Source organism: Thermobia domestica, chromosome 3 (assembly GCF_964235325.1).
Source record: "Thermobia domestica chromosome 3, izTheDome1.hap1.1, whole genome shotgun sequence".
NCBI classification, from domain to species: Eukaryota; Metazoa; Arthropoda; class Insecta; order Zygentoma; family Lepismatidae; genus Thermobia; species Thermobia domestica.
In genome coordinates this window covers 308,604,776-308,622,567 of record NC_137456.1, presented here as the reverse complement: position 1 = coordinate 308,622,567, position 17,792 = coordinate 308,604,776, and the positions used below count along the sequence as shown (strand labels likewise).

Here is a 17,792-nt window from a genome sequence, read left to right as displayed (position 1 = left end):
TCCCAGCTTGAGAAACCCTGCGTTAACCTATTCTGTATAATGTTGGATCCGAACCACGTGTCCCAGCTAGGCTAAAGTGGACCTTCTAAACCAGTTTTGTTATACAATGTAAACCCAATTTGTAAAAAGCTGAGGAAAACGAAAATCATGTAAACCTATCAGGATAACAGGGACTTGTTACTGTGCAAATATATTACTATGATGATAATCTTTTAGAAAGGGTCTTCTTCTCGGGTCAGCAACTTTTGATCGGTTTGACGCAGCTTCCCACTCTTCCCTATCCTGAGCGAGACTTCTCCTGTTCCAGCTTTTCTTTTCTTGCGTACATCGTGTATTATTTGGTCTGTATATTTCAGTCGCGGCCTTCCTTTAGGTTAGATATGTCCAAGTTGGAACAGGGGATAGGCCAATCACAGAGCCGTTGAGGGCCGTGTGAGACAATATATAACATTTTCATAACAATCGAATGGCCATACTTAATGGAGAAACTCGTTCATCGTATGCTAACATAACAGGAACACAGACTATATAACGGTAACCAAAATATCTATGTACTAAAGAAATACAGCAAAAATCTATTTATTTATCATTTTAATGGGAAATTTGAACTTTATGTTCTGAACTAGGCTCTCAATGTTTCGTGGTACACTGGATGTTCGAACGCGGATGATATTTTCCAAGATGGACATCAGTTATCCAGGAAATATTTTCATTTCAGTTTAAGACTACGTAAGAAGTATATTTTCCCTTGGGGGTCAGGCAGGCCGAATGAAAGGGTTCAGAGAGCCGGGACACCCTGGGGCCGACTGTTGCACATGGCTGCTCTATGTATTTTTCTTCTGCTCCTCCCCCTATAGCTATTATTGTTCTTCCATATCTTATAATCATCCTATTTGCTCTTTTCGAATCCAGAAATTATTAATGATGAACATGCATATTAAATAAATTCGTGTCCGTTGCGGACATTTAATTTTACTTCCGTCTGTTTTCCCTTCTGTTGACCAATATAAGATTGGTGTCCTGAGCAGTAAAGTTTCGTCTTCGAAGCAGCAATGATGGAAGACTCTTACGCAACAACTGATCAACCAACAAACATTTGGAAATCAGTTGAATATAAAATTAGATTGAAAAAAAATGTTTTATTAGTAAAGAATATTTCAAAACACTTTTATTCTAATGTTTTTAACAATTCTTTAACTTTGCAAATGTCTGAAATAGCTTTGAGCGGGTTGGATCTTTTCTGCACAAAACCGCTCATGTACGGGACTGTTAAGTTTGTAAAGGACCTATCTGGTTGCAATGATGTGAACAAACAGTGAGGGAGATGGCTGAAATTCAGCTCAAATATAGAAGAGACTATATAAATTATATATTTGGTCTAGGAATTAATTCGTGCGGTTTTACAAAAGATGGCGTAACTAGCTTATTGTCCCATAGTTTCGTTGATCCAAACATGCGTTGAAAACTACTGTCATTGAGCATCTTGTTTAGTATATGTCAGTTGCTTGAAGCGGAAACAACAACATTTTTTCTTCAGCTGAAAATGGCGCATTTTGTGCCTGATAAAGTGTTTTTGCGGGGAGTTATTCTTCATTGCTTTAACATGAAGAAAAGTGCTACCGCAAGTCATCATATTTTAGTGGAAGTGTTTGGTGACCATGCTCTAGCTGAGCGAACGTGTCAGAAGTGGTTTGCACGGTTTAAAGGTGGTGATTTCAGCTTGGAAGACCAAAAGCAATTTGGACAGCCAAAAGAATTTGAAGATGAAGAATTGAGAGCATTGCTTGATCAGGATTCGTGTCAAACGCAGGACGAACTTGCAGAAGCATTTGGAGTTGAGCAAACAACAGTTTCCAAACGTCTCAAAGCCATAGGAATGATTCAAAAGATGTCTTATTGGGTTTCACATGAATTGAAAAGAAAGACGTTGAAAGAAGAAAAACCGTTTGCGAATTGCTGCTTCAAAGACAGAAAAGGAAGGGATTTTTGCATCGAATTGTAACTGGTGATGAGAAGTGGATTCATTACGAGAATCCTAAACGAAAAAAGGCCTGGGTGAAGCAAGGTGAACCAGGTCCTTCACAACCGAAACGAGATATTCATTGTGCAAAGGTTATGCTGTATATATGGTGGGATTTGAAACGTGTGGTGTACTATGAACTTCTGAAACTTGGTGAAACTATTAATGGACACCGCTATCGACTACAATTAATGCGTTTGAAGCAAGCTCTGGCCTGAAAACGACCAGAATGGAATAACAGGCATAATAAACTTATTTATCAAGATGATAACGCTCGACCACATGTCGCAAAACCGGTCAAAACCTATTTGGAAAATGTCGGATGGAAAGTGTTACTCCACCCGCCATATTCACCAGACACTGCTCCGTCTGACTACTACTTGATCGATTGCATGAATAACGATTTGATTGGACAGCGGTTCACTTCTTCAGAAAATATCGAAAAATGGATCTTTGATTAGATTGCGTCAAAAGATGAGGAATTCTTTCGACACGGAATCCGTAAATTGCCTGAAAGATGGGAGAAAGTAGTGGCTAGCGGTGGACAATATTTTTGTTAACGTATTCATTTACTTTGTTTTTGAAATAAAGCTTCAATTTTTATTAAAAACCGCACGAATTAATTCCTAGACCAAATATTCCAAAAGGAAATTGTCCTAAAATGGATGGAACATAGTCAAAAAGCACGAAACATTAATTTCAATGGAAAAACAATGAAAAATAAGTAATTCCTCAACGTATCTCAAAAGCCAAAAGAGGGAAATGGCTGAAATTCAGCTCAAATGTAGAAGAGACTATGTAGACTCTATATTCCAAAAGCAAATTGTCTTAAAATGGATGGAATATAGTTAAAAAGAAAAAAGCACGAAACATTGTCATTAAAATCAACGGAAAATCAATGAAAAAAATGAAATCGTCTAAATATCTAAAAAAAACTACTGCATAATAAGTAGATGGCTAATTGAAAGCTTATTGCAAAGACATGATGAAGAGCTTTCGAACGATGTATAACACGTAAGGTAAAATGGATAGAACATTGTCAAAAGTCAATTGTTTAAAAAAAGGCAGTAATAATGATGAAATATCCATTTTTCTGCAAATTACCCAGGGCACTCCACACGAAAGTTACCTGCTTGAAATATCTCACATCTGGATTCGGAATTTCCAGACAACGATTTAGTACGCAACGTGACTTTTGACCTGAACACGTGACACAGTCTGGTCCTTATGGCAAACCGGATAGGCTCTTTACAGTGTTTATAAATTGAATTTGCAATATACAAACACTGTAATTAAGTTTGCAATTAAGAGTACCTTTTCCTTTTAAATTTTGTTCACTTTTGGATAGTCTTTGGTTTTGTAATTAATACTGTTGTGTGAGTGTTTGTAGTTTATATCCATTAACTTGCAGATAATTCTTTATCTTGCCCTGTAATCAATCATTGGACATATATTCGTGCTAAAAGTAGTGAATTCTTGAATTAAGTCATTTTTAGTATTTTTTCTGACTGATCTATATAACAAGAGTGGTACTAATCAATAATTTTGCCCAAAGTCGAAACATTCATAATCCAAATTGTAGAGTGAGAGTGAGAAATCGTACAAGAAATAATTTAATTTTCAATAGAAATTTGTAGAAATGTGTGTAGAAATTTGTTCAACTTGAAAAGCCGGAAATACATGTTGAAACCTTAATATTGTGTTTTGTAGGGAGATCATGCACATTCTGGGTTCCCTGAGATTGCGTATGGTCGTTTCTCATCTAGTCTTATTGAAAAGGGTTATAAGGTAGCTCGTGTGGAACAGACTGAAACTCCAGAAATGATGGCTGATAGATGTAAAGCAGGTTGGTATATTAGGTGTCACTACTGAAGCACATTGTATTAAACAGTGTTTACCATTTTGCTCTCTTTAAAATATTGGAGGAGGGTTCTAGAATGCTGGTCCGCACGTAGAAGAAAGCGGGTTAGTGACTAGATTTCTTCCTTTATCAAAGCTCAATACTCAATTCACGTAGTAATGCCGGGCGAGCGATAGCGAGTGAAGGCGGGTTTGTAGCCTGGTTGATTACTTCCCTTATTACGACTCAATGGCAATGCGGGCTAGTGTTCCAGAATCTTGCCAGTATTGGTAGATTATATATTCATTTCAGTAACTGATGGAGTGTTAATATGAATCAAAATGGAGTCATTGCTAAGAATCTAATAATATTGCCTGTAATTTTGAGCTTGGAAGAAACTGTTTGAACCAAAATACTTTATTTAAAGATCTATTTGTGTTGTATCAGTATTTATAATGTATGTGCATATGTCCAGGTATATATCACTAACATATGATGTGATAATGGTTGAGCAATATAGCTTCTTCTTTCGGATCACAGTACATTTATACTTCATAGTGGATTAGTACCGTGTTGGAAGATCCATCACAATGTCTTCGTTCATTCTTTTGTTGCACAGTGTTTCATCATCATTGCATCCACATTTACGTGTATTGTTCTGGTTATGGAGGCGCGGTGGCTAAGTGGTAGAGCGTTCACCTCCAGTGCTTGGGGTCCCTGGTTCGATCCCAGCTCGCTCCGTGCGGACTTTGTGGTGGACAAACACCGTGCTGGTGGTTTTTCTCGGGGTTCTCCCGCTTTCTTCATTCCACCATTAATTCATTTCTCATCTTCATCTTCTTTAGCCTAACCAGCATAATCGTCGGACGTAAAACTTAGATTTATTTCTTTTCATTGTTCTGGTTATTTTATTATTATTATTATTATTATTATTATTATTATTATTATTATTATTATTATTATTATTATTATTATTTGGTAATAGTAGCATCTTAAACTAGGATAAACTAAATGGGTTGGTTAAAAAAATCTAAAACGTTTGCAAAAGTGTGAAAATCATACCTAGTATGATGTGGGGCCTCCTTTTGCGTCCAAAACAGCTTGGATCCGACGTGGAATGTACGTATACAGCTCCTGAATCGTGGTGTGTGGAATTTTGTACCATTGTTCCTCCAAAACATGCTCCAGTTCCTTAAGGGATGCTGGTGGAGGGTAATGAGACCGAACACGCCTTTCTAACTCAGACCACAATGCCTCAATGATATTCAGATCTGGTGATTGTGGGACCCAGGGGAGGCGTGATAGCTCGTAATCATGTTCCTCAAACCATGATTTCACCGTTTTTGCAGCGTGACAGGGTGCCAAATCATCTTGGTAGGTGCCGTCACCATCAGGGAACAACAATACTTGGGCCATGGGTAGAACCTGGTCCCCCAAAATGGCCTCATACGCCTTAGCATTCATCATTCCATGCAGGGCTATGATTGGGACCTGCAGAAAACCACGATATCACTGCCCATACTGAAACAGAACCACCCCCATGCTTTACAGTTGGGAGCAGACAGTCTGTATCATAGGCCTGGGACGGTGTTCTCCATACGTAAACACGACCGGTTGTTGGAAACAAGGTGAAGGTCGATTCATCGGACCACATTACGTGTTTCCACTGCTCATGAGTCTACGCCTTGTGGTCCTTGCACCACTGGATACTCCTCTTCGCATTTATTGCTGTGACCAGGGGTTTGGCGATAGTGGCCCTGCCATGATTTTTTTTTTTTTTTTTTTTTTAATATGAAGTTCCCGTCGCACTGTTTTCGATGAAACCGGGTTGTGTAGGCCGGAATTGAGTTCAGACGTAATTTTCATTTAAGTGTTTTTTTTTTAGCTTCTACAATCCGTTTTAATGTCCTCCCGTCCCTATCTGACAGGATTGTCTTTCGACCACTGTTGTGCTTTGCTGACGTCGTTTGCCCATGAATTGTGTATGCCCTCGTGATATTGGACACAGTGCCTTTCGATACCCCCACAATGTTCGCCACTGTGGGCACTGAAGCTTCAACCAGACGGGCACCAACGATCACGCCTCTTTGGAAGTCTGTCAGGTCTCCCATTTTACCGCACCACTTTCACACCACGACACTCACAGGTGAACTGGTTACTGCTGCGGAAGAGGAAGGTCCACATGACACATTGAAAATAATCGGCAACCGCAACACGTGTTGTACAGTGGAGGGCCAAACTTACGTGTCCTGTATGAAGTGTTTTTAGATTTTTTGTCTTTCCCCTGTATAAGTGTGAGATTGAAGATTATTGTATATATATTTTTCTTTTTCCTATGGGGGCTCAGTGATACAATTCCCACCTCTGGTACAAAAGAATTCTTGGTTCGATCCCAAACCAAGGGAATTTGTGGTAGACATTATCGAGATTCTCGCGTTGACTTCCACATTCTCATTCCACCAATTCTTTTATATTCATTCACGTTCATTAATAATCCACCTTTTTTCCCCAAAAGGGCATAAGCGTGGGACGTAAAACAAGAAATTTCGTCCCATTTCATAGTAATTTTTCTTTTTGTCTTACTCCCTTTTCTTTGTGCAAGTTGTGAAAATTATGAAACTTTGTCCAGATATGCTCATCTTTAGTGTTAGAAAGTTAATGTTAAGTAGGATAGTTACTTTAAAAATAATATTAATTTGTTTTTATTTGTGTATAATTCTGTTTTCCCTATCCGTAGCTTCCAAGACTACAAAATTTGATAAGGTAGTGAAGCGAGAACTTTGTCAAATAACAACGAAAGGCACAAGGACTTTTAATGTAATGGATGGTGATGCAACGGACGCTGAAAATTCGTACCTACTGGCATTGACAGAAAAAGTAAGTTATTATTATTAGCTCTTTAACGTAGATGTCTTTTGTGTCTTGTTTCGGTAGAGAAGGGCAGTTTAACACGTTAAGTCTATCAAACTATGGACCGCGAACCACAAGTGGTACTCGAATATTGTGGCCCTGTTTTAGGTTGAACATTCCGATGAAGAGGAAGAAAACTAAAATAAAAGTTAATTGCGGATCATATTATAATTGAGAACCTTAAACAGGTGTATCTTGTGTAAATAATAGATTATAATACTTAAATCTTTTAAAGATTTTTTTTTAAATATTTATGATAGCTTTCAAATATTAAAAAAATAATAAATACTTTCTTCTAATAATTCTCATATAAAATTAAGGGAATTTTAGTTAATACAATTATAAAACGATGGGACAGAAGTAAGGTGGTCCATAGAATATTTTACTAATGGCAGTAGCTCTTACTTGAAACAGTTAATGGAACGCCGCGTTAACAGATAATAAACGCAAACAACATACATTGTAATACATGGAAGTCCAGCAAACTTGGTTCTCAATATCACGACATTGCAGGTAACTCGCCGGTCACTTTTCTTCATTATATTATTATTATTATTATTATTATTATTATTATTATTATTATTATTATTATTATTATTATTATTCAATAATTTCTGCTGATCAAGTAGAACATTACCATTGAAATAATGTAATGATCTATTAGTAACTGGACTGTAATAATTTTTAACGTCTCCTATACGGTGCAAACAGTACCTTATGGGTACATTTTAACTACTGCATTATAATTACAGTACGTATTTATGCGTATGAGTGCCCACTTGTTTTCCTGTTCTGTTCAAGGCTTTGTTAACACTCTCGCTGCCATGTGTACCACCAGTGGTCATACCATACTCGCTTCAGGGGGCCACATGTACCACCCGTGGGCACGCAACCTTTACTGTCTGAGGTCTCGTGCTCTACCGACGGGCTAATACAGCGCAAAGTGGAACATGTGTTTTAGAAGAGATGATCTTCACATGTAATATATAAGAATGGTTCATGGCTTCCTGAAGTATTTAATAATATTTTGCATGTTTAAAAAAAGCTCTTTTACTACTGATATATTTTACAAAGTTAGATTTATTTTATTATTATTTATTGTTTTTTGAAAAGCTATAATGGCACAGTTTAATTAATTTATGCACAAAGATAATTTCCAATGTTAATCAATATAAATGTATACTTTCTTTATTGCTTGGTCAGACATTCCCTGCCCAATGCACTCAAGCAGGTTGTAAGGATATGAAGGGATATTTTCGTTGGCATCGCAGGAACAGCATTGAAAACTGCCTGGCAACACATTTATTTACTTTCAGTGATCTCAGTCACTCCGTTGCAACTTCCAACAATAGAAGGTGGTTAAAATAACCGATGTTCTGATGGAAGCAGAAAGTGATTTTTTTTTTTTTTTTTAAATGATTGGGATGCTGATCCAGACTTCGGTTCTTCTATTGCCTTCTATTGTGGACATGTTCAACTGAATGATAATATAAGCTACCTAAAAACAGTAAACTTAAATGTGATTTGGTGCTGCATTTTTATTATCTCTGTTTTTATTATCCCTGTTCCACATTTTAATTAACCATAATTACATTATTTTATTTTACATTCTACTGTTAGAATGCGCTCGTTCGTCGCATGAGGAGAATAATGGTTGTAGAAAACACATGAAAGACTATACTGTTTTCTCTCTAATTTCAAGATACCTGTTCATACAAGTTAGATGTCACAGGAGTTACACAAGCGCATATCCTTATTTTCACCCTTAGGGTTCAAATTTCGTAAAAGTCATTCTTGTTGTAAGCCTAGGATGCATGGAAAAATGATCATACAAAATTTCAAGGTCCTACACGTAATAGTTTCAGAGATCTGGCAAACAGGAACATTAACTGATAGAAGCAGATAGATGTATCTATAAAATTGGCGACCTTGTCATTGATATAAACCCTACGATATCCGCAAGCGTGAGGTTTTTAGCTAGACAGAAAGTTGTAATTTTTCTCGAAACCACTTTTTCAGCAAATACGGTCTTTTGCCTTTTGATATCATAACTACTAACCTGTACTAACCTAAATCATACACAATGCTCAGTTCTTCTGTAGTTACAACCACGAAAGAAGATACCAGCATAGAGATAGCGAAGGTTGAGCTATGATCGAAGAAAATAAAGGACACCGAAAAGAGATAAGATAAATATTATTAAAGAACATCCTTGTATATTAGCCTAGGTATTCAAGCTTGAACCCAGCTCGATCCTATAATTCGTTTTACATCATTTCAGCTGAGACATGCTAAGTTCGACAGACACATGTGCATTTCTGTGGTAAGACGGCAGAATATATTTGTGATTAAATATTTCCGTAGAACATAAATTTTAGAGACACAAAATTTGGCCGAAATACGTAACACACTAAGCGCAAAATAAAGAATTGAAAATAAAGGAGAATGAAGAGATTGCTTCGTAGTTCAAACAGCTCAATCTTTCAAGTAAGCAATCGTTACTTAGTAAAACGCTAAGTGATCTCGTAAAAGTACTAGTCGTTCAGTTCATTATGGAGTTTGTTATGAACTTTTGAACCTTATAAATAATATTGAGAACTAGAAGATGGTTAATTTGGTACTTTTATCTATTGAAATGCCTCTAATGAATTTTAATTAAAAAATACGAATCTTTGTAGGATATTGTAAGAGAAGATATGTTTAAATGCGTGAATAGCAACGTTACGTAATTTTGTGGCGTTTCAAGCCCCTGGTTCTTATTAAATTCTAAAGAGGTACCGGAAAAAGCATTTTGTAAACAATCTATATATTAAAATGCTAGGTTTATGTGTTTGTCTCCAAAGAAAAGTTTATATGTTTGTCTTCAAATCCTTTCGACAGTGAAATTTCGAAAATCACAGGTGGTAGAAACGTGCCGTTTTCGCTGGTCTATTCCAAATTTTATGTAGATTATCCAGTTCTAATTGACCTGCTCCCGCCAAGTGAACTTTGTGGTGGACAAACACCGTGTGCGTGGGTTTTCTCGGGGTTCTCCCGTTTCCTCCCACTCTTCATTCCACCATTTCATTCATCTCTCATCATCACCGTCTCCTTTAGCCTAACCGGCATAACCGTAGGACGTAAAACTCAAAAATTTCATTTCATTTCTAATTGAATTTTAGAAAAGTGGCCATTATTTCTTTATTACATTTTTAGGGGTACACTGGAAGTGTTGAAATCTTTTAAAAAAGTAAAGCATCATATCCTGCGAGATATACATTCCAACACCACATAGTTGTGTATTTCTCAGGCGTTTGTTTCATGGGCAAATTATAATGAAAAACGAAGGATAACCATTTCTTCAGTCTCACTTGTAAGATAAATCTTTATTGTTTGGAGTGTTTTGCCCAATGAATACCATATATCAATGACGTTATAATTAATTGTGTGTGTAATGTATTTGCTTATTACCTACTGCATGCAAGGAGAAAGAAAATACTGGTCATACATGAATTACAAACTCCAAGCGGAAGTCGGCTCAAAACTTGCAAACGGTGCGAGATAATGAAAAAATAATCGAAAAAAATTCTCCCCTTTATGGTACCCTTTGCGATTTTTATTAAGACGTCTTTCACTTGTGTCATGTACAAAAGTTGAGGAATGACAGGGAGAATTATGCTCATATGTGAATGATGCGCTGTGTAGACAGCGCAGGTTCAGCTAGTTCAACTTAATAGAAAACAAGATTCGTTCGAAAGCACAGTCATAAGAAAAAAGAGAAGAAAAAAACATTTTATGCGTTTCTGTGTAATAACTCTGTTGCTGAAGCGTGAATGTAAATGAAGAGTTGTGCTCACCTATTTTTAATATAACTATTTTTTAAAATTTTCTTTTAGAAATTATTTGCTTGAACTCTTATTTTCCAATTTAAGCTTGTTCAATCTGGTTTTCTTTCTTTATTTATTTATTTTAACATGTATTCCTATGTAGATAGCAAGTTTAGTATTTAATATATTACTAATAACATTTTCCTTGCAGGCTGGTGATGTTACTGGAGGAACATGTACATACGGAGTTTGTTTCATCGATACCTCTATCGGAGTATTTCATTTAGGACAGTTTCAAGATGACAGATACTGTTCTCGTCTTCGTACTTTGGTTACACATTACACTCCTTCGCAGGTTAGTATTGGAATAAAAGCATAGAGTATGATGTAAGTTGATCTAGGATCGAATTAGTGAACTTTGGAGGTTTTGAAGATAGAATATATGAAGTTTGGCACTTTAATAGTGGCAGCACTGTTGTATATGCATCATGAAACAAACAATAATTTACGCTTATGCCGGACGTTAACTTGATACCTAACGTACTTCACAGCAAATGGAGTCTTCTTTTGAATGCCATGTGCATTGCGCCATGACGAGAAGAAGAGTCTTTCGTTTGCACTGTTGGTCTCAAATTGCGCACCCATGATGCTAATGAATGTATTCGCGACATAATTCTTTTTAGACAACGTTATACATGTCCATGGTGACCTCGGCGTATATACGTTTCTATTGTTGGTTGGTCGAAAGTTTCATTGGTTGTAAAATAAGAAATATCTCGAGGGATAGCACAAAGAAGACCATTCACTTGAAATATTAATAAAATAATGGTAATAATAATAATAATAATAAATTAATTTACATTTATAATCTTATCTGTCCTAAATTTAATTTTCTTTGACTTGTAAACCTCAATGAGAATGGGCGGGTCTGTCAACATGTTTCTTCTTGCGTAATAGATAAAACCTGATTTCCTTATAATGCACAATTTAAAGTTTCGTAGATCTAATTGCTGGATGAGTATTTGAAAAATGTACGAGGATACGTGAAAGCTGGAAGAATACAATTCAGTGAAAAGCAGTTTGGAATGTTGAAGAATAAATCTAACCGTGTGTGGCGACACTTTAAGCAGGGTGGATTGATTTAAATCAGTCTGATTTAAATCACTTGATTTTTTAAATAAAAATCGTTGATTTAAATCAAATTCCGAAATAATTTAAAGTGAAAATAAATAAAGTCCCGTTTCTGTTCTATTATTTCGATTATGGAAGATGATAATCATAATACAATGAGACTCAAATGTATAGTATGTACAGCATAGTATGAAAACGTGTCATACAGAGGATGGGGTAACAGGACAATCCTTTTTTTTTTTTTTTCTTTCTTTCTTCGTAACATAGGGTTTATATTGTAAATCGTTAACTATTCCAACGGGGAAATCACCATCGACATTTAAGACAAAGATTCTTTTGTGTTCGCGTCTACATATTTGTTCCCAGATAATAGGATGTATTTAGAAGTGTCCTATCCCCTCTCCGAATTTTTTTTTTAGATTTTATAACTTTAGGCAAAATTTATGTATTTCGTGCCGCAAGCTAGTTCAATTTCCTTAAAAATATGCCCCTGCCAAATATCAGTAACTTTTGTGAAAAAAAAAAAAAAAAAAAGTGTCACTTTGATAAGCCCGTTGCTGTAGTTTTTCCTTAACGCTTAACCTTTTAAATTATATCCCTATTTTTAGGCGATAGGATAAAATCTTCATTATTCGATTAAAAAAGTACCAATAAAGCTCTTTACTTCGTTTTTTCAGGACTGAAGGCATTGTAGAGCACATTACATATGCTTTCACGCCTCTCTACGTCGAGACATAGGATGTGATGACGTCATAAATTTAAAAAAGATATTTTTGTTATGCCTATTTTTATTATTTTTTGGCGGGCCTACATTCTGCATTCAGAAGACTGAAATTCTGCACACTCGTTCAGTGCACCCTTACTATTTTTCAGATGATTTCAGATCTCTGCGTGAAAACAGGGGGACCCAGAGGGGCAAAAATGTTAAAAAAAAAGCATATTTTTTAACAAAAAATAGCTTTCTTCGCGATTTTTTGAATAATACCATCTGAAAGGCTGTTCTATTCTGAAGAGAATGATGTACGAACCATGATCTTAGGATAAATAGGGATGTCTCAGGAAACTGTTACCTGAGATCCTGTTTTATACGGGAATCAGGGGTATTTGGGGATATTATTTTTCGCGGGTTTACTTTTGCATCTAGAAGTTTGACATTTTGGACACTCATTCACTGCACTCCTTAGTATTTTTCATATTTGTTTCAGATCATTGCATTTAAGCAGAGGCGATACAGAGGGGTAAAAATTAAAAAAAAAAAGGGATATTTCTTAACAGAAAATCACTTTTTTCGTGATTTTCCAGCCCCAGATAGCCTACACGATGGAGACATTTGAATGGTACCGTTTGAAACTCTGTTTTATTCTGAAGAGAATAATATACAAATCATGATTCTAGGATAAAGAGGGATGTCCGAGGAAATTTTTATATTATATCCTGGTCATCTGGGGTATTGTGGGGATGTTCTTAGCTCATTGTTAAATATTTTTCCCACCCTTACTATTAAAGATGGAAGCTTGAAATTTTGTACACACATTTAGTACACCCTTAGTATTTCTCAGTTGATTTTGAGATCTGTGCGTTAACACAGGGGAGTCCAGAGGGGATCAAAATTTGAAAAAAAATCGGAAAAAATCCCGAATTCTCTCAAAATTTTCCGCTTCAGGGACATAAGGAAAATGTGAATGTTACCGTTTTAAAGGCTGTTCTATTCTGAAGAGAATGAGGTATGAACCATGATCCTAACATGAATAGGGATGATGCTTGACTGAAAGTCTATAATTTACCCCCCCCCTACTAAAAAAAAAAAACCTAATTTAAAATTGTTAAGAAACATTGTTTGGGATTGATATAGGTTAACGATTGGGGATTAATTCAAAATTAAACCCCAATACTTTCACTTAAATGGCGTAATTGACATTTAATACTAATTCTTAATGCTTTTTCTTCAGTTCGCGACTTATACGAGGAGAAAGATTTGATTTAAATAAAAAAAAAATCGATTTAAATAAAAAAAATCATCAAAAATGATTTAAAAAAAAATCATGATTTTTTTCCACCCTGACTTTAAGTATACTTTATGTACACTCATGCCCAAAATGTTTGTCGCATATCTATAACTGTCTTCTTCTAAGAATATAATTTAATAATGATTTTGCAGGGTACTTTTAATACTGATACTATGTGTATAATCGGGAAATGTATATTTGTGGTAAATTTCATAGGGAAAGAATTATAAATACGGAAGTTAGAATGAGTAAAACAAAATGTTGGTAAATGGACAAAAAAAGTTTCATTTTCGTTTTATTGTTCTTATTTACTGCTCTCTTGACATGAAATTTGCCACATACATGTCTTTGCTGATTATATACATACTAACATTATAAGAAATACAGGGCGAATTCGTTATCAAATTATATTACTACAATAACATATTTATAGACATGCGACAATAATTTTGGACATGAGTGTACATCTGTGAAATCCATCTGTGTACTAGCAATTTTTTTAAAAGAGTTTTCAAATTTTTTAATGATTTGCCAAACACAACAGTGTTACATGAAATGCTTGTTATTGGATTTTAATGTAAGCCATGATAGTATAAAAAGTGTGAATATACTCCCGTCTTCCATTTTCTCTATCTTTAACCCTACAATGGTCGGGCGGATAAAAGTTTCGTAAACGGTCAGGCTGGGTCTGAGAGACCGAAGAAACTAAAGCTACATAATTAATTTGTAACCGATATTTTTTAAAAATAAAAACACACTTTTATGTAATTACAAGTATTTCTAAAACAGAGAAAAGCATTTCAGCTTAAAACTGGTGTTTTCGCTTTTTTTTTTTTTTTTTTTTCAATATTTGAAATTGTTTACATATTTTTGTTAGTAAATTATACGAGTTTTTCTAGAAAATTATATAAAAAAGAATACTTGCTTAAATGTTATTATAGATAAGTAATATTGTAAAGGACACTTATAAGATTATTTAACATAACTTAAGGCACCACATATGTGAAATGTACTGAATGTCGGAAGGTAAAGTATTTTAGTTGTTGTTGTTGTCAAGATTGTTATCTAACGGCGGAGTGGGTAGAGTTTTCTCAGCAGCAGCAGCAGATAACAAGTCTTCACTCTTACCTTCTTCACCACACTCACTGTTACTATTAATGGTCACTAAATAATAAAAAATCAGGATCTTAATCGGAATCATCCAGTTGACTTTCTTCATCATATAAAATTCTATGAATTTCGCTCACACAAACTGTTTCACGTTCCATTGTTTTAAAGTTGCTCTAAATACCAACTGAAATGTTCTTCGTATATACACACTCAAAAAAAAATGTCGTCACAATGGAAAAGTAAACTTCCGACAAGATTCTCGACACAAGTAAAAAAAAAAAAAAAAAAAAAAAAAAAAAAAAAAAAAAAAAAAAAAAAAAAAAAAAAAAAAAGTTACGTGAACGGCCGGGCTGGGTCTGACATTCCCACTCGAGGTTCAGATCTCTATGAAAAGCAAACTAACAATAAATCAAACTGGTTTGGAACACTAGCGCCTCTTGTCGGGCGTTCCAGGAAGGTATACGAAATTACAACTCAAACTGCTAACTTTAACTTGAAAATTTTACTTAAAATACAAGTAGATGGGTCTCACAGACCCGACCCGACCATTCTAGGATTAAACACAGTTCTTATATTGATCTATCTGTCTTCTTAATATGCTTGACGAGTGACATAAAACCAGACGCTTTGTACATCTTTCTTCTCCCTAAAGATACGAAATGAACGATTCATAGTACTCATTTTTAGGAGGAGCACGGTGACTCAGTGGTAGAGCACTTAGCTCTGGTGTGTGGAAACCCTGATTCGATCCCCGATGTTTGTGGTGGACAACTTAGGATCCGTGGGTTTTCTCACGGTACTCTAGTTTCCTTCTATATTCTCATTCCACCAATTTTTCCATCATTCACTTACCGTAATCATCGTCTCCGTTAGCCTAAACGACATAATCATGGGACGTTAAACTGAAAGATTTCTTATCATAATCATCATCATCATCACCACCACCTCTGCAATTCAACACTGAGTCATTGTGGGACACATTTTCAGTTATTCTGTTTAGTGTTTCCTGTATGCGTATGACTATCAGAGAGGTGCCAGTTATTCTGATTTTAGCGTATATATTTTTCTTTTAAAGAAAAGGCGAAAAAGCCTGATCAACTCCAGTAAATTTTTATTTTCGAAGTTTTTTGCGTGTGTTTTTCTGCTTAATCCTTGAAAAGCGTGGTATTTTTTGTAAGTAAGAGTTCAAGTCGTTAATTTATGTAAATTAATGTCATCATAGATGTGGGTAAGTGTTCATCAGTGGACTAAATATTTTACATGCAATTCTGTGTTATTGTTGCTTTTCTATTCCCAGGTGTTGTATGAGAGAGGCACACTGTCTCAGAAAACCAAGCAGCTACTTCATTCGAACTTAATGTGTGCCCTGAAAGAATCTCTGTCACCTGAGACAGAGTTTTGGACTGCACAGAAGACGCTAACGTTCTTAGCGGAAGGGAGATACTTTGCAGATGACGAGAAGACTGACAATGGTGCTAATTGGCCAGAACTTTTTAGAAAACAGCTGCTTAATGAGAGTAAGTACAGTTCTTCTTAACATTTGGTTGATGTTCGTGAATTTTAAACTTTATTGCATTTGGGTTTATAAAATTTGAAGTGTTGTACACCCCTTTCAATGAGGTTGAGAAAGGCAAAACTACTGAGCTAATTGCAATGAAATAAGGTCATTGTTTAGAGCTCTTTGGCCTTTCTATCTATAAAAAGTTCACGGAACGCCGAAGCAAGATTCTGATCTTTCTAGCTTTAATTTTTCTATGTGCGTAGGTAGGCTCCTTTGTAAAATAGCATATTTTGGAAGAACATTACATTGACCTTGAAAGTCAAAAAAAAGACACGGATATTAAAATTAGTCCGGTAAAGTTAGGAAATGCTTCAAAGTATGCCGAAAGTCAAGAGAAATCTTCTATATTTCACAGCAGAGTCAAGGAAAACCCTAATGTTACAATTGGTCATTGGGAGGAGGGTGCCGATTTCTTTTTTAAAAATGTGTATTTACTTAAAGAAATTTTTCAAAACATATTTATTAGCTCAAATAGCAACTCTTTGGGTAGTTTACGTGTTTGTGTATCTACTGTTATTAACAAAGCCTTTATTTAACTCTAACAGGCATTCTTCTTACTAGACTATTATCTTATTAAATACCGCAGATCAGGGAAAATGGTTGACTAGCACTTGGAAATCAAGGAAGAAAAATATATTTTGTAAGAACCTTGTAAAGAGATTTGTATGTTACAAAACGGAAGTTATGATGCAAAAATGTGCCTCACATACTAACACAAGAATAGAACGGAAAGAGAAGAACAATGTTGCTTTCGAGGGTGTTTTGTTTAAGTGAGAATGATCCCACATTTGTGTTCAGCAATATTGTCGAAGATGAAAGTTGGTGCTACGAAGTAATTGACCCTGTAGCGAAGCTGAAAGTTCTGAATGGCGAGGTCATGGTTCTCCAATCACGAAGAAAGTGAAATCCATAACGTCATAAAGAGAAAGATAATGGTGATCGCATTTATTGACCGAAGAGGTGTGGTGTACCATGAATTTCTGTCTCATTGACAATGAGCCGCAAATTTTTCATTGAAGTATTGATTTTTTTGTGTATGACAACCTGATGCAACAATCAGACTTTTAGGCATCTTGCATATTGGCAATAGTTCCTCTAGCATTATAAAGCAAGGCCTCACATTGCTGTTAGTACAGGAGCCAAACATTGTATCCCTGCGCTTCTACATTCTCATGTTCACCTAATATGTTGCTTTGTAATGTCCTTGCTCCATGCGTAAAGATACTACAAAAAAGGAAGCGATAACAAGACTTGCAATAGCTATGACAGGTGTTCTCGGAAACATCTCAGAAGAGATTTCTCCAGAGTGAAGATACTTCATAAACTGGGAGCAGTATATACATAGCGAAGAGGAGGTCCCAAGGACCATTAGTTGGGGAGTGAATATATTAAATTTTATGTCAGGCGT

General features: G+C 35.6%; 1 protein-coding gene across 1 annotated transcript in view; it reads left to right on the top strand.

Annotated features, from left to right (window-relative positions):
* Msh6 (DNA mismatch repair protein Msh6) overlaps window positions 1-17,792 on the top strand; it is a 180,944-nt gene that overhangs the window by 112,778 nt on the left and 50,374 nt on the right. The window contains exons 9-12 of the mRNA XM_081752554.1: window positions 3,731-3,866; window positions 6,598-6,737; window positions 10,788-10,931; window positions 16,121-16,340. Of these exons, the coding sequence (XP_081608680.1) occupies window positions 3,731-3,866; window positions 6,598-6,737; window positions 10,788-10,931; window positions 16,121-16,340 (640 nt within the window). The remainder of the gene's footprint in view (window positions 1-3,730; window positions 3,867-6,597; window positions 6,738-10,787; window positions 10,932-16,120; window positions 16,341-17,792) is intronic.